The 22,709-nt window shown below is 40.5% G+C and overlaps 2 protein-coding genes across 5 annotated transcripts in view; one reads left to right on the top strand and one right to left on the bottom strand.

The window, feature by feature from the left end:
* Positions 1-7,878: 7,878 nt before the first annotated feature.
* Positions 7,879-11,989, bottom strand: mrpl14 (mitochondrial ribosomal protein L14). 2 transcript variants are annotated; one of them, XM_059982732.1, is made up of 3 exons: positions 11,843-11,989; positions 9,072-9,242; positions 7,879-8,396 (listed from the first exon to the last, which is right to left on the bottom strand). In XM_059982732.1, exons 2-3 carry the CDS (start codon positions 9,137-9,139, stop codon positions 8,030-8,032), a joined length of 435 nt encoding a protein of 144 aa, XP_059838715.1. In that variant the 5' UTR covers positions 9,140-9,242; positions 11,843-11,989; the 3' UTR covers positions 7,879-8,029. The 2 variants fall into 2 exon arrangements, with proteins under 2 accessions (XP_059838715.1, XP_059838716.1); XM_059982733.1 differs by having other exon boundaries at positions 9,072-9,245; positions 11,843-11,970.
* A 346-nt stretch (positions 11,990-12,335) lies between these two features.
* Positions 12,336-22,709, top strand: part of LOC132401015 (CSC1-like protein 2) — a 198,310-nt gene continuing 187,936 nt past the window's right edge. The window contains exon 1 of one of the 3 annotated variants that reach the window (XM_059982731.1): positions 12,336-12,527. The gene's annotated coding sequence lies outside the window, so the exon portion shown is untranslated. The remainder of the gene's footprint in view (positions 12,528-22,709) is intronic. The other 2 variants (XM_059982730.1, XM_059982728.1) reach the window with 2 other exon arrangements.

Below are 22,709 nucleotides of genomic sequence, written 5' to 3'. Positions count from 1 at the left end.
AATGTTCTAGATAGCCAACAAAAAGGAAAGAATAGCTTGGGACTATGTGGCTAACCCTCAAGTCTGTAGAAAGTGGGAGGAGCTGAAGGAGAAACTGTTGAGGGTGAGGACCAAACAAGAGAAAATCTGCAGATGCTGGAAATACAAGCAACACACACAAAATGCTGGAGGAACTCAGCAGGCCAAACAGCACCTATGGAAGAAAGTATGGTTGATTTTTCGGGCCAAAATCCTACAGCAGGGTGAGGACCAGTTCTGTCAGATGCAGGAGGGTGGTGATGTTGGTTCTTTTATTGAGAAAGAAGCAAAGAGTTTTAAGGCCTTCTTGATGGAAGATAGATATGTATAGGAACTGGACATTTACTGTGAAAATGAGGAGGTCAGAATCCAGTAATCAAAAGTTAGTGAGGAGATCGAGAGCATGAGAAATGTCACGAATGTAGGTGGGAACGGACTTAACCAAGGGAGATAGAAAGGAGTCGAGGTGTGAGGACATGAATTCAATGTGGCAGGAGCAGGTAGACAATGGGCTTAACTAGATAGTCAGGTGTATAGATCTTGGGGAGAAGGTAGAAGCAAGCAGTATGGGATAGGGAACCAGGAGTTTGGTGTTAGGTAGTAAGAGGTCATTTGATTCCAAACAATTGGTTTATTGACCATTACATAGAACATAGAATAGTACTGCACATTACAGGCCCACAATGTTGTGCCAACCCTCAAACCCTGCCTCCCATATAACCCCCCCACCTTAAATTTCTCCATTACAGAATGTCTTTCTGGTGCTTCCTGCTCTCTCTCCCCTCTCCCAACCATGATTCCCCTCTCTCTGGCCCTGTCCCACTAAGTCCACAAGAGACCCATATCAAAAACAGGTTTATCATCACTCATGTCATGAAATTTGTTTTTGTAACAGCAGCAGTACAGTACAATACATAAAATTACTACAGTACTGTGCAGAAGTCTTGGGCGTGCTAGCTATATTTAAATGCCTAAGATGCTTGCAGAGTACTGTAATATGGCTTGTCTAGAGACAGAGCAGTTAATCACTGTAAAAATGTTTGCCAGAACATTCGTTGCCTGAGATCAAGGTTATTAATACACCAGTCAGTGTCATCACACCTGCCACACAGACTGTCTGTGAGCACTCCTCTGGGGCTCCCTGCCATATCGTGAGTGTCTGTGGAAAAACAGCAAACACAGACAACAATGCATCTGCTCTGGAAATCAGCTTCATTGTCATGCACCCCACTCTCCATGTCTCCACCCTCAGCACCAACCCCTCTCCTTCCTCTCCACTGCCTTTCTGCTGCAAGAGGCAACCAAGCAATTGTGATTCAAATGTCTGCTGGAAACCTGAGCTACCGTGTCAGAGGCATTTCCCCATCCAACAAAGAAGCCCCTCAGATAGCATAGTTACTATACAACACCAAGTTTAACCACCTCCTGCTTGTCTTCTTGATTTAGAGACACTGATAGGAAGATTACGCAGAGGCTATACGTGTTAAATACATTTTAAAAGCATTGCAATAAAGACAGAAGTTTCACAAATGTTGTATGAATAACAAGTCAGGTTAAAAGCATGGGATCCAGGGCTTTCTAAGCAGGGATAAAGTGCTGGGACTGGAAGATATACTAACACATTTGACTACAGCTGAGGTCATAGAAAAGTACAGCACAGAAACAGGCCCTTTGGACCATCTAGTCTGTGCAGAACAATTTAAATTGCCTACTCCCATCGACCTGCACCAGGTCTATAGCCATCTGTGCCATTACCATCCATGTACCTATACAAACTTCTCTTACACACTGAAATCGAGCTCACGTGTACCACATGCACTGACAGCTTAAACCACTACTTCCATGACCTCTGAGTGAAGAAGTTTCCCCTCGTTTTCCCCTTAAAGTTTTTCACTTTTCACCCTTAACCGTGACTTCTAGTTGCAGTCCCATCCATCCTCAGAGGGAAAAGCCTGCTTGCATTTACCCCATCTATACTCCTCATAATTTTATATATCTCTATCAAATCTCCTCTCAATCTTCTATGTTCAAAGGAATTAAGCCCTGATTTAATCTTTCCTTAAACTCAGGTCGTTCAGATCCAGCAACATCATTATAGAGTTTGTCTATACTCTTTCAACCTTATTTACACCTTTCCTACAGGTACAGTAGGTGTCCAAAACTGCACACAATACTCCAATTTAGGCCTCACCAATGTCTTACACAACTTCAACATAACATCCCATCTCCTGTACTCAATGCTTTAATATACAAAAGTATTCCAGTTCAGGTCACAATGAAACATTATGGCTTTAGAATGGGTACAGGAATGTAATTCCAAGAATGAAGGAGTTATAGACAGATTGAGAAGAATGAGTGTATTCTTCAAGGAGAACAGAAAGCTATGAGGAGTTTAACTGCATTATCAAGATGAAATAGACAGAAAAATCTTATCACAACTGACAAATCAGAGGTTACAATGTGACAAGAAACTAAAAAGGAATTGCAGTAATTGGCTAGGATTTGGAATAAAATTTAGAAATAGCCTTATAAGTGAACTGGAGACATAATCAGAAACCACAGGGAAAGAGCATGAGTCAGGACTAACTGGACTACTCTTTCAAAAAGGTAAAGTGGATGATTGGCTGCATGACCTTCTGTGCTGTACTCCAAAGCAAAAAGAGCTAGGAAGCTCCTAAGCATCCCACCCACCTGCCCCTTCATACTTCCCCTGCCCACAAGTGTGACAGACCCAGCAGATTCTGCATAATTTACAGTCATGTTAAAACTAGAATAGATGCAAGTCCAAATTAATGATACTGAGTACAGAGGTATCAGCCAGCTGGTGGCGTAGTGGCATCAGCGCTGGACTTCGAGGAGAGTGGTCCAGAGTTCAAATCTGGCTGGCTCCATGTATGCTTTCCATCCACGCTGAGTTGAGCATCGAGCTAGCAACTCAGCCTCATAAGAAAAAAACTGCTAAAGAAACGGCAAGGTTGCCACCCAATATGACACAATGTGTGGAGTGAAATAACAAACAAGAGTACAAAGGAATAGAGGGAGTGTACTATTTGGAGATCTCTAGGTGGTTAAGGCATATTGGATATTTACCTTTATTACTCAAAGCATAAAATACCAAGAACATGGTCTCACTAGAACAGTACAACATTAGTCAGACTGCTATAGTATAATTTACCATGACATTAGAACAACATGATTACATTTAGTGAAATGTAGAGAAAAATCACAAAAACTAGAACTGGAAAGTTATTGTTAATGAGAAGATGCTGCAGCAGGGGCCATTTTCTTTGGTATTAACACCAAGTGGAGATTTATTTAATAAGAATAAAATTAAGAGAGGCCTGTATGGAGTAAATAGAAAAGGGTCTATTTCCTTTAACAGGTTGGACAGTGATAAGAAAACATTGCATTGTTCTACCCATAAACAAGGTTCTGCCCCAGTAGAATGATGCAGGCCAAGTTATACAATGGCATTGTAATGTCGGACAAGGAGAGTAGCTGTCAGATGACTGGGGTATGGCCTTTATACACACCACAGTGTGAGAAACTTCAGCACTTCCTGTGTTTATCTGCAAAACCGCAACTACTACTGCACAAGGGCTAATACAGCATGGAAACAGGCCCTTTAGCTCAACTTGTTCAAGCTGTCTACCTAATCTAGTCCATTTGCCCACATTTGACCTGTATCCCTCTGAATCTTTCCTATTTACTGTATATATTTAGCTGTATAAGTATCTTTTGTGCCATTATTGTATCCACCTCAACTATTTTCTCTAGATGTTTGTTCCAAGTACACACCACTCTCTGCAGGAAGAAATTGTCCCTTAGATCCCTATCTAATCTTTTCCCTTTCACCTTAAACCTATGCCCTCTAGTTTCTGGTTCCTTTTCCCTGGGAAAGACATATTGACGAAAGACAAATGAATGCCTTAGGATCAAAACAGTCAACAGGAACAGAAGTCCCTTAAGCATTAGAACCCTAGGGCATACTTGCTTTTACCTACTACCTTACATACTATCCACAACCAATGATCTCACTTTAAGGACTCTTTGTTATTTCATGCTCTTGTTATTTATATTTGCATTTGCAGTGTGCTTGTTCTTTCATTGATCCTGTTTACAGTTACCGTTCTAGATTTGCTGAGTATGCCCACAGGGAAAAAAATCTCAGGATTGTATGTGGTGACATTTATGTACAAATTTTATTTTGAATTTTACATCCTTCTTTTACCCAATGAATGACATCACAACAGTATGCCTGACAAGACAGATTTCCTCAGAACGGAACTCCACAGTCTTATTCTTTCAGTATTCTGGCCCAAAACAAATTGTCTTCATCAGCACAGCACTCTGAACCACATGGGTCACTACACTGGGCGGTACAGATTAGCTCTGTTGCTTGCACAGGTATCCATCCACCTGCTGCTGGAGTTCTCTCATCACCAAGTTCTAACATCTTAAAGCAATCTGAGCCAGCCAACATCCTCCATCAGCTGCAAGATACTTCACCAGTTCCTCTTCTGTGCCACATCACTCATATCTAGATTCATCATTGATTGGTATGGCAACTACTCTGTCAAAGTCTGCAATAAACTACTGTGTTGTGGACACAGCTCAGCACATCTGAGAACACTAGCCTACCTTCCGTAGAGTCTCTCTAAACTTCTTGCTACCTTGGTAAAGCAGTCAAGATAATTAAGGACCCCATCTCTCACAGGGCAGATAATAAAGAAAATGCCTCAAAGCACAAACCACCAGACTCATATTGAATAATTCCTTAGTATAATTGGATAGATTCTTGATCTCACAATCTTCCCTGCTATATTCTGGCATCTTATTGTCCACTTGCACAGTACTTTCTTTGGAATACTTTATTCTACATTCTGTTACCGTGTTTTCCTTATACACTCATGGGATTAAGCGATCTGTATTGGCAGCACGCAAAACAAAAATTTTTCACCATACCTTGGTACCATGTGACAGTAATAAAGTAATGATACCAATTTATCCCTCTTGCCCAGCACCCTGTTCCCATTCACTTATGTGAGTGGGAACTGTGTCAGTTTCTCATACTTGTATTGGTCCTACGACCTCCCCTTACAATAAAGTTCAACTCACACAGTTGTACAGAATCAGGTCCCTTGCCATCCAGCTGTTAATATATACTATACATAGTCCATTTATCCTACAAAGAGAAGCTACGCCCTCAGTGAACACCACTTGCTCTGGAGTTCTCTCTAGTTCCCTTTACTATACCAAATCAAGGGCTTTTATAAACTTCAAACATTATTGCATTGGTCACAACTTCAATCTTTGTCTAGTTTTGTTTCGCCTACCCCAAATTACATTTGCTTTATTTTTCCCCAGCACTTTACTTTGCATTCCATTATTCCTCGATGCATTTCTGCAATAAAATCATCTGTATGAATGGTATACATTCATGTTTTTACTGTACCTCAGTACGTTACAATCATAACCCAATTTACCAAATCTGTCATTCATTAACATTCGTCTCCATAAGAGAAACAGCCTCTTAGACCATAAGACTAAGAATAAGCAGAATTAGGTCATTCAGCCCATTGAGTCTGTTCCACTATTCCATCATGGCTGATCCCGGATACCACTCAACCCCTTCTCGCCATATCCTTTGATGCCCTGACTGATCAGGAAACAATCAACTTCGGCCTTAAATATACCCACAGACTTGGCTTCCACTGCAGTCCTTGGCAGAACATTCCACAGATTCACTACTCTCTGGCTAAAATTTCCTCCTCACCTCTGTCCTAAAGAGTCACCCCTTAATTTTGAGGCTGTACCCTCTAGTTCTGGACACCTCCACCACAGGAAACAGCTTCACCACATCCACACTATCTAGTCCGTTCAACATTGAGGTTTCAATGAGGTCCCCATGCATTCTTCTAAATTCCAGTGAGTACAGGCCCAAAGCTGCCAAATGCTCCTCATATGTTAACACCTTCATTCCCAGAATCATCCTCGTGAACCTCCTCTGGACTCTCTCCAATGAGAACACATCCTTTCTGAGATACGGGGTCCAAAACTGTTGACGATACTCTGTGCGGCTTATAGAGACTAGTGTCTTACAAAGGCTCAGCATTATCTCCTTGCTTTTATATTCTACTCCCCTTGAAATAAGTGCCAACATTGCAATTGCCTTCTTTACCACAGACTCAACTTGTAAATTAACCTTCTGGGACTCTTAAGTCCCCCTGCATCTCTGATGTTTGAACCTTCTACCCATTTAGACAATAGTCCACACTATTGTTCCTTTTACCAAAATGCATCATGATACATTTTCCAAAACTGTATTTCATCTGTCATTTTCTCTGCACATTCTTCTGATTTGTCTAAGTCCTGCTACAATCGCATTGCTTCCTCAGCACTACATACTCCTCCACCTATCTTTGTATTATCCAAAAACTTTGCCACAAAGCCATCAATTCCACTAACTAAATCATTGACAAAATGAAAAACAGTGGTCCCAATACTGACCCCTAAGGAACACCACTATTCACTGGCCGCCAACCAGAAAGGCCCCCTTTTTCCCCATTCACTGCCTCCTGCCCGTCAAACAAGCCTCTATCATGCCAGTATCTGTCCTGTAACGCCATTGGATTTTATCTTGTCAAGCAGCCTCGTGTAGTACCTTATCAAATTCTTTCTGGAAATCAAAGTAAATAACATCCACTGCCTCTTCTTTGTCCACCTTGCATGTTACTTCTTTGAAGAACTCTTAACCAATTTGTCAGGTAAGATTTCCCTTTACAGAAACCATGCTGCCTTTGACATTTTATTAGTTTCCAAGTAACCAAAAACCTCATCCTTAATAATCGACTCCAACACTTTCCCAACCCCTGAGTTTAGACTAACTGGCTTACAATTTCCTTTCTTTTACCTTTCTCCCTCCTTAAAGAGTGGAGTGACATTTGCAATCTTCCAATCCTCTGGGATGATGTCCAAGTCAATTGATTCTTGAAAGACCATGACCAATGTGTGCTCTTGAGCCAGATTCACAATTGTTTACAGAGGGATGGTGGAGGCAGGTACTCTCACAGGATTTAAGAATAAAACAGGAAATTACTTTAAGAGATAAGGTTGAAAGCAACGTTACAGGTAGGTAGGGTGGTGAAGGAGGTGTTTGACATGCTGGCCTTAAGTATAGGAGTAGGGACATATGTTGCAGATGTACAAGATGTTGGTAAGACCGTAGTTGGAAATAGAAAATGCATTATTAAACTGAAAAGAGTATAAAGAAAATTTCCAAGAATGCTGCCAGGACTCGGAGGCCTGAATTCAGAAGAGGATGGCCATTCTGGGACTTAATTCCTTGGCACATAGGGCACTGAGGTGTATAAAACCATGACAGGCATAGATAGGGTGAATGCACATACTTTTACCCCCCTGGGCAGGAGAAAGTAAAATCAAAAGAGCAGAGAGCTGCCAGAGAAAGTACCGGAGGCAGGTACACTAACATTAAAAAGACATTTGGATAAGTGCATGGATAAAAGGGTCTAGTGGGATATAGGCCAAACACAGGCAAATGGGACTGGCTTGGTGGGCACAATGGTTGGCCAAAGAGTCTGATTCCATATTGTGCTACTCTATGACTAGCACTTGAATCACAAATGTATAGGATTGAATTAATATTGTTGGGTAAATTATTGCCAACATGCCATGGAGGGCTGAAGGGCCTGTTTCTGGGGCTGCATGGCTTAACAATTGATTACAAACAGACCTTCCAACCAGAAACTACAACACAATGTTAGGAATACACTAAAATGGAAATACTGATATCATAGTTTGAAATGAGAAAAGCATGACCAAATATCACAGTGATAGAAAGAAGTTCATAGGCAACAAAGACATAAAATTTTTAATATTCAAATGAACAGCTGATATAATTGAACAATCTTCAAATCTTGGAATGAAGTAGAAAGGTGTTTCAGCTGTAGGAAGTAACTGATGCTTACAATACAAGGTTGGTGATACCCAATCAGACAAGTTTCTGAGCGATGGCTAGTATTTTGGAATATTCCCCACCCATTTTCCGCAGAGCTTTGGGGATAGGCACCTTGATGCGTGTCCCTGTTGGGTTCCCATTGTCTTCGATGAGCACCACGTTGTTAGAGTCAAACCTGGGTGTCATCCGAGGTCCAGGCATCTTGTGGCCGACAATCAACGCCTTCTTCTTCTGTCCTTTGATCGCCAGCAAGATTTTGTCTCCTACTTTGCCGATGCCATTTTTGGTATACACATGAATGCACTTGGGCGGCCTATGATACGGGGTGTTGCCGAGGGAACTGTTGTCCACAACCCGCACCCTGGTCATCTTCTGTATAGCTCCACAGACTGTCGAGGTACTAAAGTGAAGGGCAGAAGTGAAGAGAGGTTTTAAATACTAAATAAAAATGCACACTCACAATCAGGGTTGAAGCCTTCCCTCTACCACCCACTACTTCACAGCTTACTCTACTCCTGCTTACATTTACTCATTGGAGAATCACACCTCACACTTATTAAATGCAGAATCAGTGTGTAAATGGCAGAAAGATTTTAACAAAGACAGGCAGAACATGGAGATGCAAGAGTCAAAATGTAGACCAATTAAAGAGCTATGAGTTGGTAGGTTAAGAGACCACTCTAAATTGATCCCAATATAAGGTGGTGGGAATGTAGAGAAAGTAGAATGGATTAGGGTAGGAGTATATAAAAAAATTGGGTCTTTGATGATCAGCATGGACATTGTGGGCAGAAAGACCTGATTCTGTGTTGTATGTCCAGAAGGCACAACCTCTGAATAGAGGGATGTCTCTTCAGAATAGAGATAAAGAGGAATTTCTTTAGCCAGAGGATGGTAAATCTGTGGACCTCATTGCCACAGACGACTATGGACGGCAAGTTGCTAGGTATATTTAAAAGAGATTGATGGGTTCTTGATTAGTGAGGGCAAAGGTTATGGACAGAAGGCAGAAGAGTGAAATAATTATGTGTCTACAAACAGAAAGTTTTGAGTTCTTAGGCAAATGATACAGTACCTGAACATACAGCTCATTGCTTCTGTTGTACGAATCAAAGAAACAAAGCCCTTTGTGAACAGTGCCATTACGAAATTAAAGGCAACAATAATTACAACAGGAAGATCTTGCAGACGTTTGAAATCCACATTAAAAACAGAAAGTACAAGGAATGCCTAGGTCAGGCAGCATCTGCTGAGAGAAACACAAATCAGTCGTTTAGTTCAACGACAATTCATCAGTTTGTTAAATCACAGTAAATTATGTTTAGTCTGGCAGTCTGACTAAACAGCTCTATTATTGCTTTCTCCAGACAAACTGCTACCGGATTAAAACTATCTGATAATTCCTCCATCTCACACCCTGGTGCTCCATTAATGATCTTAGTTATATAGCACAGAAACAGATCTACATCTGAACTAGTCCACTGTGCACACTCACGCTGTCCAAGTCCTCGAATCCCCAACCAGAGGGAATAGACCACATACATTTAAGTCGATGCCAGATGGCCAAAACCTGGAGCCCTGTCCTGGAGTGTGGGTGAGAGGGAGGGAAGAAAAGGGCTATTCCATTGTGATTGGTTTGTTGCTTGTTGTTCTGTTGATCATTGTGGGCATGCTACATTGGTGTTGGAATGTGTGTCCACATTCGAGAGGTTCATCACATCCTTATGTGTTGGTTGTTAATGCAGATGATGCCTTTCACTGTATGTTTCAACATACATGTGCTAAATAAATGTGAGTGTGAAGTCCCTCAATTTTATACACTTCTGCTTGTTCTCCAGTGCTCCAGAGAAAAAAGCCTCAACCTGCTCAACATCTCTCCATAACTCAGTCCAGAGCTCCCACAACACCCTTACAAATCTGTCCTACATTCTTTCCAGCGGGGTGACCAAAACTGACCGCAAAACTGATTCCAAGTGTCGCCTCAGTAACATCTTGTACAACTGCAACATAACATCCTGACTTTTATACTCAGAGCCTTGGCTGACGAAGACCACTGTGCCAAAAGCCTTTTTTTAAAAAAAACTACTGTCTACCTCTAACACCACATTTAGGGAATCATGTACTTCTACTCCAAAGTCGCTCCATTCTACAACACTCCCTGGGGCCCTGACACCCTGACATTTGCTGTGCAAGACCCACTTTCCACATTTGTCTTCCATGGTGATGATTCAAAGAGATCTTAGCATCCTACTGCTTAAGGCAATCAATTACTGTTACAACACCTGGCCTGGACTAGACAAGGACAAATACGAGACTCCTCTAGTTCTCAAACTAACTGTATGCCCTGCCCACAAATATCACATTAATGCATCCTAATATTCTTTTCATACTAATTACCCTTTTAAAATGAGTAGGCTATATGACCTCATCTGCCTGTTCACTGTCCAGCAAAATCATGGCTGATCCTTTACCTAAGTGCCACTTTCCTGTGCTAATTCTATATCCTTTATGCCCCTTCATATGTAAAAATCTACTCATCTGTCTTGAATACACTCAGTGACAGATACTAAACAGCCTCCTTGGATATTCAGGTACTGCTCTTGCAGCTTTTCCAATTTATGCACTGGCATACAGAAAACCTAATTTTCCCCTAAATTTGTTAATGCCTTTCCATGAAATGTAGCTTTGCCTCAGGAATTTATCACAGGTTATTGACAGCAATGATTTTTAAACTGTATTTCAAGGTAAATCCCATTTTCCTCAAACATTGTTACAAACTTTCCAATTGCTTCCATGTCCCAACAGAAAAATGGCATCTGCCCTTGAGAGAAAGTAGCCTCAGCCAATTCTAGAACTAATCCATACCCTAATCATATAGTCATAATAAGCTATAAAAACTCAACATCTATGGAGGGAAGTGACAGTCGACATTTTGACTGTCCATTTCCCTCCATAGCTGCTGCCTGAACTTCTGAGCTCCCTCAGCTTTTTGTGTGTTGCTTTATTTTCCCGTATCTACGGCACCTTGTATCTATATCGTACAGTCACCCACCCACTACTTAGATGTGCCGTGGAGATCATTCTGACAGGCTGCATCACTCTCTGGTATGGGGGGGGGGGGGCTACCGCACAGGATCGAAAGAAGCTGCAGAGGGTCGTGAATTTAGTTGGCTCCATCTTGGGTACTAGCCTACAAAAGTACTTTCAACGAGCAGTCTCAGAAAGGCAGCGTCCATTAATAAGGGCCCCCAGCACATGCCCTTTTCTCACCATCAGGTAGGAGATACAGAAGCCTGAAAGCACACACTCAGCGATTCAGGAACAGCATCTTCCCCTCTACCAACCGATTCCTAAATGGACGTTGAACCCGTGAACACTACCTCACTTTTTAAATGCACATTATTTCTATTTTTGCACGATTTTTAACCTATTCAATATGTATACTGCAATTGATTATTAATTATTGTTTTTCTTGTTCTATATTATGTATTGTATTGAACTGCTACTGCTAAGTTAAATTCCATGACACATGCCAGTGATTATAAACCTGGTTCTTATTGCACCTCAGTAGGTCGAGAGGACTTTCTCCGGACAGGGGCGGGGGACAGGTCGAGGATTATGGGGAGATAATGGAAATACTCCGCAGCTCATTCTGCACCCGCAGAGGCATTTAAGTCAAACACTTCAGATTGGTGACATTGAAGGAGCCGAAACCACGTTGTGGAGACAGGCGGCCTCCCAAGTATCCACGCGGACTACTGCCTCCGCCCGGCCCACAAATTATTGGCCAGGCTTCCTTCCCCATCTCCACCGCACACGGTAACGCCGTATCCCGTCCATAATCACCTGATAACGCGGGGAAAAGGGTGTCGATTCGCCCCGCAGCCGCCTCACAGCTCCTGCACGCAACCCGGCCCAACGCACTGACGCAATACGCTGCAAGGAAACCATGGCAACGCCGTTCTGCCTTTCCCTTTTTAATTTTGCCCTCAGTGCAGCCCACGTCTTTCCTGCGGCCTTCGATTTGATGCCTTGTTTACCAAGGCATACGGTTTTATTTTTAAAATAACTGCTTCCCGAGGGAGACAGCGCCGTGACGTGCGAGTGGGCGGGAATGTCTCCGGCGATGTGGGTGGAGCGAGGAGGGGGGGATGTCAACAAGAGTTTCTGCAGAAACTGGAAATCTTGAGCGGCGCGCACGAAAATGCCAGAAGAAGTCGGCGGGTCGCGATGCCCTCGGTCGGGACTGAAAGCAAGGGGCCGAAGCCGCGGGACGTGCCGCCGGTGACGTCAGGACGTAAGGAGTTGAGGGGCGGGTGCTGACCCTCCTCCTTGGTCTGCGGTCGCATCGGTGGCATGTGTTTATTTTGTTCCCTTCCAGCCGCTAGAGAGGTGCGTGTGTTTGCGTCGGAATTTGGAATCGCAGCCGACTTCTGGGCGTTTTCCCGCTGCCTGACTGAGCTTTAATGGAGACCGGGGTCGACGGCCAGGTGGTTGCTATGGGCCTCCTATGGTGACTGTGTGTGTGCAGGTAAGCGAGCGCACGGCTCGCCGGTGCCGCCGCCGCCGCTGTCAGGTTCCCTGGGGCTCTGTCACCCTGGAAAGGCCGGGCTCTTGCTCCCGTGCACAATTGCAGAGGATGTTATCCACCCCAATGCAAAAGGAATTTCGATTTTTTTTTAAAATGCAGCGATTAAAAGGAACCGCTGCTTGTCTTTTTCCTTCAATGTTCTAATTCTCCATATCGTTAGGTTGGTAAAAAGAAACCAGCATTTGTTTTTAAAAGATATGTAATCTGGCCTTCGTGTTTTAGCGTTAAATACCCAGGCATTAGAAAGGAGAGTTGCCACCTGCTGTGAATGATTTCGATAGATTTGCAAAACTGTTCTTGAACGCTGCGTGTGAAGGTTGGAAAGGATAAAGAACCATACCATTTTACGCACTCAAGCTTGTGAGTTTTATTGCTTTCAATACAAAGAGGGAAATGGTTTTACTAGTAAACTAGAATTCTTAATACCGTGTGTGCATCAGCAGCATTTAATCCTCTTAGTTTATGTAATTTCCATTTTGAGCTATTGGTGATGAGTAATATAAGGCGGGCGGAACGTGAAATATTTTATGCACCATAAGATTTGGTGGCTGAATCAACCCGTAATATTTTTTTCAATAATTCATGTCGCAGTCAGCTGAAATGAGCATGTTAATATAATGTTTTCCAGGATAAAGTGCTTTACTGTTGAGCATTTCATTATCTTGACGGTTTCTCTTTCGCTAGCTGCGGAATTAAATATGAGGCGGCAAAGGGAAAAACATGAATATTTGAATCAAAATGAGGCTGTATAAAGAATAGAAAGCTTGTTATATATGCTAAGAAGAAAAAAAACCTCAGATAAAAACCCCTGTGATGCTTGGATCGTTTTTTCGTTCACTGTTTTTTGATTATGTCCTCGGGATTAACATCTAATCTGTGTTAGATTATGGTTTTGATTAGCTCTCAACCTGTTCCTTAACTCACACCGTATGAAGATACATAGACTGTTTATATGATGAAATTGTAACGGAGTAACACGTGATACGGATTGAAACTGTCAAATCTGACTCCTTGTTAGCCCCAGAGTTTGTGTGTGGAGGATGTATGTCCATGCTGTCGTCCACCATCTAAATCTAGGACTTTTTTTTTCCCCTTCTGTGCTGTTCAAGGCGACATCTTGTATGCTCCTTCCCTTCGGGGTCATCATTAAGTAGGAGGAGGTCCTGGAAGAATGGGAAACAATTTACAAAATGGGTTCTCCGAGCATAGTGGAGAGGTGTAGGGTTTTAATATTTACCACGTTCTAGCAGAATATTTTGTCACTTTATTAGAGCAGGAAGGGGATTTTAATTGGAAATTAGGTACACATGCTTTGGGATGTATTGAAATTTGCTGTGTGTGTTTTGAATAGTTGCAGACAGTGATGTGGATTTTCAGGTCATTGCTATGTATAAGTGTTCATTTATTTGTTCCGAAAGGTTGGTAGTCCTAATACCAAAACATATCCAACTTGGCAATAAAGTCATGGTTTGACTGGATTATAAACTCAACTGCATGTTCCTGTCTTCATCTGTTTTTAAACATTAGGTACTAATTCTAGGTGTGTTTGTCACTTCCTCACCTTTTTCATGTCCACCCTGGTGAGAACTTCTGCAATCCTTAGTTTCTGTCAAGCTCCCTCACTCTTCTAGACTCTATCCAATCTTGTATGATTGTCTCTCCAGACCTCATCTGAAGATTTAGCACATAAGCAAACTTCTTATAAATAAGTCAATAGTTACATTCAAATGAGGCTTGTGTAGGGAATAGAAATCTTGCAATAGGGGAGGAAGAAGGAAAGTCCAATAGATAACTTGAGCTGGTTTTGTGATGTTGGATTTGTTGTAAAATATGCAGATGCTGCTCATTCAACCATGTCTGTGGATTTACATTATCAGTGCAATCTTTGCCTTTAACATCATTAATATTATCATAAGGAATGACTTGCTTTTATGTAGCAAATTTTATCCAAAGTGTTTTCCTATTGTTTGAAGACAGGAATATGTGAACAAATGTAGAATCGATATTTTTTCAATTTTCTTGACATGGAAGGAAAATTTTCAAATTTTTTGATGGTATTGAGAATTTTGGTCTTGTCTTTTGGTTAATTTTTTTAGTGATATACAATTGACTGAACAAGGATAAAAAATTAAAAAACTTCTCTCACCCAATCCTGGAACTGCAGCAGAATTTCAACTTCAATACCCTGTAGTATGGATTTGATGCTGCTGCTTTTGAACGGAGGGAGGCATGCCACAAACTAACACCCACAATCCAAAGACGTACCAGTTGGTAGGTTGGTTGGTCATTGGATTAGGCTAGGGTCAAAGCAGGGCTTGGTGGGTGGCACAGCTCAAAAGCCCAGAAGGGCTTGCTCCACACTGTATCGCTATAATTAAATAAACGAAATCACCAGTCTGTGGTTTGAGTCAGTGCAGAAGCTACTGTTATTTCTGCGGCAAGTATTTCCTTGTGCGGCTTTGCTCATTATTCTTAAAGAGGAAGTTTCTGTGATGTACTGAGGAGCGGCAAATGTCTGTTGTCAGTTCTTACAAGCCTACTGTCAGTGCTTTTTTGTATAGTAGAGATCTATCCTTAATAGAATGAGCTTTTACTACTTGTGCTCAGTTAGTACTTGTTGGATAAAATTAACAATGTTGTCCAGTGGATATGAAATCGGACAAACATCAGAAAGTGGGAATTGCAAATGATGTGCTAAATAAGTGATTATTGTTTGTGGGAGGAGTAGCACCAGTTCCATTACTGTCTGTGTATCTATGACATAGATCAGGGTAGGCAAGCTACGGCACAAATGATTTTCTAGCATGCGTTATTCATTCATTTGAGGCAAAACATAACTAGATGTATTTAAATGGATAATTCCCATATTTCAAGTTTTTTATGGCATTTATCTGACCCACCATCCACTCATTAATACGCCGTCTGGCCCACAGAGGCAAAAAGGTTGCTGACCCCTGACATAGATGCATCTGTGTCACCTCACTTGTGTTGGGCTATTTGATCCTTCAAATGTAATGAGCACTTAAAAATGAATTGGTGAAATAAAGGGATCTATAGCACAGTTTTATCCTTCAAGGTTTGCAATATAATAAAATTCTGTGCTCTTTTTTTCTATCTGTTTTTAAATTATCTGTTGCCATTACTGTAGTCTCACTCAACAAATGTCACATTTTCACAGACTTAAAATGTGATATCTTTGATTTTTGACAATTTGCTTTACTATTGGTTTGCTGGCTGGGTTGTGGCTTATCTGTTACTACTTGAGTCACAGTCAGAAGATTATGTCAGATATGAGCACCCAACTCATGGATGCTTTGATAAATGAGTGACTTCCCATAATATTCAATTCAGAAATACGTATGCTTATCTCAATTTCAAACCAGCTGAGTCAGCATCAGTTTTAATATCACTGGAATATGTGGCGAAATCTGTTGTTTTTCCAAAACTCTCCACATCAAAGTTACAATAAGATATATTAAATTAGTAGAGCAAAAAGAGGAGAAAATATTGAGATAGTATACTTGAGTTCTTTGTCAATTCAGAAATCTGATGGTGGGGGGGATGAAACTGGTCCTAATATTTTGAGTGTGTGTCTTGAAGTTCCTGTCTCTTCTCTTCAATGATAGCAATGAAAAGAGGGCATGTCCTGGGTGATGGAGTCCTTAATGAAGGATGCCACCTTTCTGAGGCATTGCCTTTTGAAAATGTCCTCGTTGGTGGGGAGGCTAGTGCCCATGATGGAGCTGGGTGAATTTTCAACCTTCTGCAGCTTTTTCCAAACCTATACAGTGGCCCCTCCATGCCAGACACTAATACATGATTACTGTCAAGTGATTTTTGTGTTTGTCCAACTTGGGAGTATCTGTCATTCCCTTTCATTACTTGGGAATGCCCTGTATGTGTTTTAGATTGGAACAGTACTGAGATAATTGGAGTTTAACTGCTTGTAGTGCTGCCTTTCTAATGAATCATTAAATAGGGTCTTTGCCCTATTGAGGGGGTATGAAAGTTACATAAAACAATTATCAGAAGAGCATTGGATTCTTTATATGTAACCAAAGTGCTAAAACAGGTCACCTTTCACATTTTCACGTTGTCATATGGTCTAATTAAATGAAAGTTACCTCCTTTGTACAGTTCTGCCTCAAAGAAATAAATTATTTGCTATGCAGTGCTTTAGCGTTTCCAGACAACTTCTTTAAACTTTCTAACTCATTTTTTTCTGTGTATAACTTACATATACACAGGAGATTCTGTTGAAGCTGGAAATCTTGAGCAACGTATACAAAATACTGGAGGAACTCTGAAAGTTAGCTTGTACTCCTTCCTCTTGCCCCCACCACCTTATTCTGGCTTCGACCTGCTTACTTTTTCATGAGGGGTCTTGATCTGAAATATCAAGTGTTTATTTCTCTCCATAGATGCTGCCTGTCTTGCTGAATTCCTCCCGCATTTTCTTAGTGTGTTACTGCATTTCTCATGAAGTCTTTATCAGGTACCCTGAAGTCCTGTGATAATGAACAAGGTTTTTTTTAAAAAAGGTAAACTACTGGAAGAAATCCATAGGTGAGCAGCATCTTTGGAGGCAAAGGGAAGAATGTTTGACACTCTATTCTTCCAGCTGTTTGTTTATGCTTCAGATTCCTGCATCGGTAATCTATTATCTCCAATATCATGGTCATCTCTCGTACAATAACATACATCCAGTTCATTTGTGGAAAATACTTATCTCCCCATTCACTTAAAATAGCAGTTTTACTGTGAGCACCTCAGCCTTTGACCTTCCTTTTTCCATAATCTGGCAACTGTTGTTTTTCTCAAACATTCTGTGATATCCTAGTACCCATTAAAATCTTTTGTCCTAACCAACATTTGCTTGTACCACTCACTGCTCATTGGAGAGTTGAACATATATGAATTTTGTCTTCTTGAGTCATTTATTATCAGCTTTAGACTGATCACTTGATTCTGCCATCATTGAATTCTGCTTGAACATGCAATTTTAGCTGTTCTGAGTTGCAGCTTTCAGATTTACTGCTTATTTTTGGGTACACCTTATGCTTTTTTTCTGCCTGCCCATCTCCCTGTTAGTTCAAAGGTTCTTTTATTGTCAAAGTATGTATCCATATACAACTCTGAGATTTGTCTTCTCCAAGGACATGAAAATCATTTAGAGTGAAACATCAACCCGCCCCCACACAAAACAGATCAAGAACATCGACCTCAAATCCGGAGCCTGCTACAGCATCATCTTGTCAGGATTTAGCCATTTCAGTCCGTACTACCACGCTACTCTTGGTGATACTCATTGCAATTCCTACACAATCCTCCCCGTCCAGATTGCTAATTTCCAGTGGTTCTTCCAAGTGTCGTACTTCAGGAAAGGACACTAATGCTCAGGGAAATGAGTGAGCTGTGTTAAAAGCTTGATATTAGAATTCAAGAAGTTTGAGTTATTTTTCTGAGAATTCCCATTGTGCCATCCCCTCTTAGTCTGTTTTGTCAGTGGAGCAGAGCGTATCTAGCTGTTATGATCCAGTGAATGTAAGTTACAATTCTGTTATTTGTAGGAGGTTTCTGGGTAGAACATAGGTTTACTCCCTTTACAAATTTACAATAAGAACTTCTCATGAAAGTGGCTGTAAAGCATCCAGAGATTGAGAGTACTATTAGTTGTATATCCTGAATCTTTTATTTTTCAGGTATCTCGTGTTGCGTTTGATGCCACCATGTAATGGTTCAAACATTATGAAGCTACTATTGAGTGAACCTGGCCTGGTTAGAATTTAGTTAGTGGTGAATTCTAGCTTTTACAGTAACTCAGTTTTATGGTAATGTTTTTAGAAGTGAAGAAAAAGAACATGCCTTTCCTCTTGACTCCATCTTAAACATGAGAGATCTGATAATGACTCCTTTAAGGCAGGGCGTTATCTCTTTCTTTGGTTCCTCCTGGAAATGCATCTTGATGTGGAAGCTGAACCAATGACAGATTAAAATTCTCCATTGTCTTTGAATAGAAGTCATGTTGTAATTAGCTTTTCCTGTTTCAAATTAAGTAATAAAATATAGATTCTTAAAATTAAATAAAAATAACTTCCAAAAAGGCAGAAATGTATCTCAGCATAATTATGTGCTTATGTGAGGAAAGATTAAGAGAAACCTATGACCCAGGTTCAATTCCCACCATTGTCAGTAAGGAACTTGTACCTTCTCGCTGTAACTACATGTGATTCCTTCGGGTGCTCCGGTTTCCTTCCACTGTCCAAAGACGTACTGTTTGGTAGGTTAATTGGTCATTGTAAATTGTCCTGTGATTGGGCTAGGGTTATATCAGGAGCATTTTTATGATGACTTGGTGTTCCACCGTGTCAAAGGCTTTTGTGTAGTCAATGAAGCAGGAGTATGGGTCTTGTACTTCTATTGACCTTTCGATAATATAAGTTGCGTTTGATGTTCCCTTGCCTTTGACAAAGCCTCACTGTTCTTCACTGATCTCTGGTTTAATTTTGGTTCTTATTCTGAGTACTATGATTCTAAGTAGAATTTTTGTGAGGTGGCTCATTAAACTAATTGTTCTGTGTTGTCCACACTCTGTTGCACCTGGTTTCTTTGGCAGTGCAATGAATACTGCCTTTAAAAGATCTTCTGGTACTTTGCCACTGTTGTATGTTCTATTCAATAAGTTTGTTAATTTCTCTACACCAAGATCTAGCACTTCCTACAGTTCAACCGAAATGTTATCTGGTCCTGATAATTTCCCCTTTCGCATTTTCTTCATAGCATGTTCCACTTCTTTCAGTGTTGATGGGCCCTTGTTGTTGTTGCCAATATCAAAGTTCTGTCACCAGACCTGTTCTCCCTGTACAGTGAAAACATCATGAGACCTACCTGGAATAAGTATAGGAGGATACAGTATCAACAGATGATACAGTACTGATAGCAAACTGTGAAGTAAATTTACAGAAGTTAGTATCTACCAACAACACAGAGAGCGAAAGAAGTGGCCTAACCTTAAGCAAAAAGAACACTGAATTAATGGTAATATCAAAGAAACCAAGCTGTAGGATCATACTGGGAACTGAAATCCTGAAACAAGTTCACAACTTCAGGTACCTTGGATCATAGGTAACATCTGATGGCAAATGCAAAACAGACATAAGAGCAAGAATAGCAATGGCAAGGATAGCATTAACAGAAATGAGAAACATCCTAATGAAAAGGAAAATAGCAATTGACATCCACCTTAGAACTCTCAGCTGCTACATTCTTCCTATATTGATATATGGCTGCGAATCATGGACCATCACAAATGCAATGGAAAAAAGAATCAATGCAGCCGAGATGTTCCTCAGAAGAAGGCTATGCATATTGTATACAGACAGGATAACCAACGAAGAAGTTCTACAGAGAACGAAAACAAAATGTACATTACTTTTAAAAAATCAGAAAACAACAATCAAAATTCTTTGGACACATCATGCGAGGAGAGACATTAGAACATTTAGTTACAACTGAAAAGCTGGAAGGAAAAAGAAGCAGAGGCAGACAGAGAATGAAAATGGGAGATGGACTAACATCATGGTTAGAAACAGGGGAGGCAACAACTACAATTTGGAGGGTCAGGGACCGTGATGGATGGAGAGACATGATCGCCCATGCCGAACGGCAAGGCATCTGAACTAATAATCAGACTACTATATTGGGAGTTGCTGGACAGCATGGCTTGAAGGACAGAAGGGCCTATTCTGCACCGTATTTCAATAAATTTAAAATAAAACTATCTGCTGGAAGAACTCAGTGGGTTGAGCAGGAATGAGAAACAATTTCACTTTGGGGGAAATAAATTGGGCCAGAACATAGAAAGTTGCAGTATTAGTACCAAAATTTGCATATTCATGTCAGAAAATGCTGCTCATGGAAACAACAACTTTCCACCTGTATTCTCAATATCAAAGAATTTCTTGGCTTTTCCATCAAAATTGAATTGGTCTCCAAAATTTGTTTGTGTGGTTAGAAACCTTTGGTTGAGTCTTTGGCAAAGCTGATTTGATGGGCCCATTGTTCCCATGTCTTATGGTCTGTGGAGTGAGACCTTGCAGAGAGCCAGGATGACAGGACAGGGATTTGTCCATGAATTCACCTTCTGCTTGTAAAGTAAGATGACATTAGCCATCAAACCTTTTGTTTAATTATCTATTCAAAATAACTTAAAGCAGATTTTTTTATTGTAGTTAAATATTTACTGATAAATACTACAGGTTATAATATTTCAATTAAGTACCAATTTATCTGAATGATATAAAACACCAATTAGAAGCAAAACTCATTTTCACAGTTGAGTCAAGGTGACTACCTAAGCATGAGACCAGAGCTAACCAAAGTTGACTGGAAGGGAAACTTAGTAGGTATGGTGGTCGAAGCAGCAGTGGCAGGAGATTGTGGGAGTAATTCAGAACATGCAGGATCACTTCACCCCAATCAAGAAGCAGCATTTTGAAGGGAGGATGAGGCAAGCATGGCTCACAAAGAAAGTCGAGGAACATAAAAGCAAAAGATGGGGCATATGATATTTGGGAGGGGAAACTAATAGGAAACTAATTTTACCCTCAGTGATTGGTAAAATTCTAGATTTCATTATAGACTAAAATTTGATATTCTTTCTTTCTGCAAAGGGATTTATCCATCTCCCTTTTACAATGATCAGTAGCTCCCAATGTTTGATTTGGGTATTATAGGCATCAGTACTCACCATTTCTCTGCCATTACCATAACAATGTCCAGTTAGTTTCAAGGTGCTAATGGTATGAGGTCATTATATTGAAGTCATATTTTTGTCTTATTCCGTAGAGGCATTTGGGTGCATTTAAGAACTTAAGTACAGATACAGTTGCCTTTATTTTAACTTGACTCTGAAAATGCACGTTTATAATTTTGTTAGTTGCTTTGGCTTGTATTGTTTTTGGTATAAATTTTTCAACATTTAAAATTTTCTTTGCACAACCCTGAATTTTTATTCCTCTATTCCTCAATTTAAAAAAAATGCCTAGTAATTGGATCTGGGGTTCTTCTTTTAATGTTGGTATCATCATCACAAGCAAGCACCACTTGACCTCTGCATACCAATGAGACTAATGCGGACTCTCCAGAGGGAAAGACCCATTTTCAGAAGTTGAATGGGGTTGCCAAAAATTTATGAATAATTTGTATTAAATGCTTTTATTATTTGGTAAGTAGTCAGCAAGTGCTTAAGTATTGTCTAATACTCAATAGTCTTCCAAACTAAATGCAGCACTATGCTGGCCTAGTAGTAATTTGGCTTATAATCTAGAGCAAGCAAATAATTCCCAAAACTAGAATTCAACTTGAATGTGTTTTCAGCTTGTGATAATACTAATTTTATCTTTTCCCAGTAGTATTTGGCTAAATATTTTTTATTAGAGCAGAAGGAGAATGGAGGGTGATTGAGTAAAACTAGTTTGAAAATAATAGTTTGTGAAAAGAATTGATTAAAATGCTTTCCTCTTGGATATGAAGGGCAAGCAGTGCTTCATTATTGATCACCAGAGTACATAACTAAGTCATTTATAGCAACTGCAGTTACTCTTTGGATAAGATGGAAAAAAAGATATTTTAGGATGGGAATAGTGTTTTAATCAGAGCTTACATTAGTCTGGGCTTGTGACTGCCAGTAGAAGACAGTGAGACTAGTGTAGATAGAGGGAGTGATTCAAACTCTGCAGTAATTTTTTTGCTGAGCTGACCAACAGGCCAGAGATTTTAGACCATGTGTTGATGTAGGTATAGACCAGGGGTCAGCAACCTTTACCACTGAAAGAGCCACTTGGACCCGTTTCCCACAGAAAAGAAAACACTGGGAGCCGCAAAACCCGTTTGACATTTAAAATGAAATAACACTGCATACAACGTTTTGTTTTGCCTTTATGCTATGTATAAACAAACTATAATGTGTTGCATTTATGAAATTGATGAACTCCTGCAGAGAAAACGAAATTACATTTCTGCATGCAACAAAAACATTTTGAACTCCGAAAAAAAGATGTTGGGTTGAAGGTTACTTTTAAGTAAAATACTCAACGTCTATTTGAGTCCTCCTTGTATTTA

The sequence above is a fragment of the Hypanus sabinus genome, chromosome 10 (genome assembly GCF_030144855.1).
Source record: "Hypanus sabinus isolate sHypSab1 chromosome 10, sHypSab1.hap1, whole genome shotgun sequence".
Taxonomy (NCBI): Eukaryota; Metazoa; Chordata; class Chondrichthyes; order Myliobatiformes; family Dasyatidae; genus Hypanus; species Hypanus sabinus.
This window is presented reverse-complemented; position numbering and strand designations above follow the sequence as displayed.

What these genes read in the sequence shown, in the direction of transcription:
- mrpl14 (XM_059982732.1), bottom strand. Translation starts at nt 9,139, where the DNA reads ATGGCACTGTTCACAAAGGGCTTTGTTTCTTTGATTCGTACAACAGAA. An exon ending in GCAATGAGCTGTATGTTCAG is followed by an intron (nt 8,397 to 9,071) that starts GTACTGTATCAT and finishes CCTTCACTTTAG; the next exon opens with TACCTCGACAGTCTGTGGAG.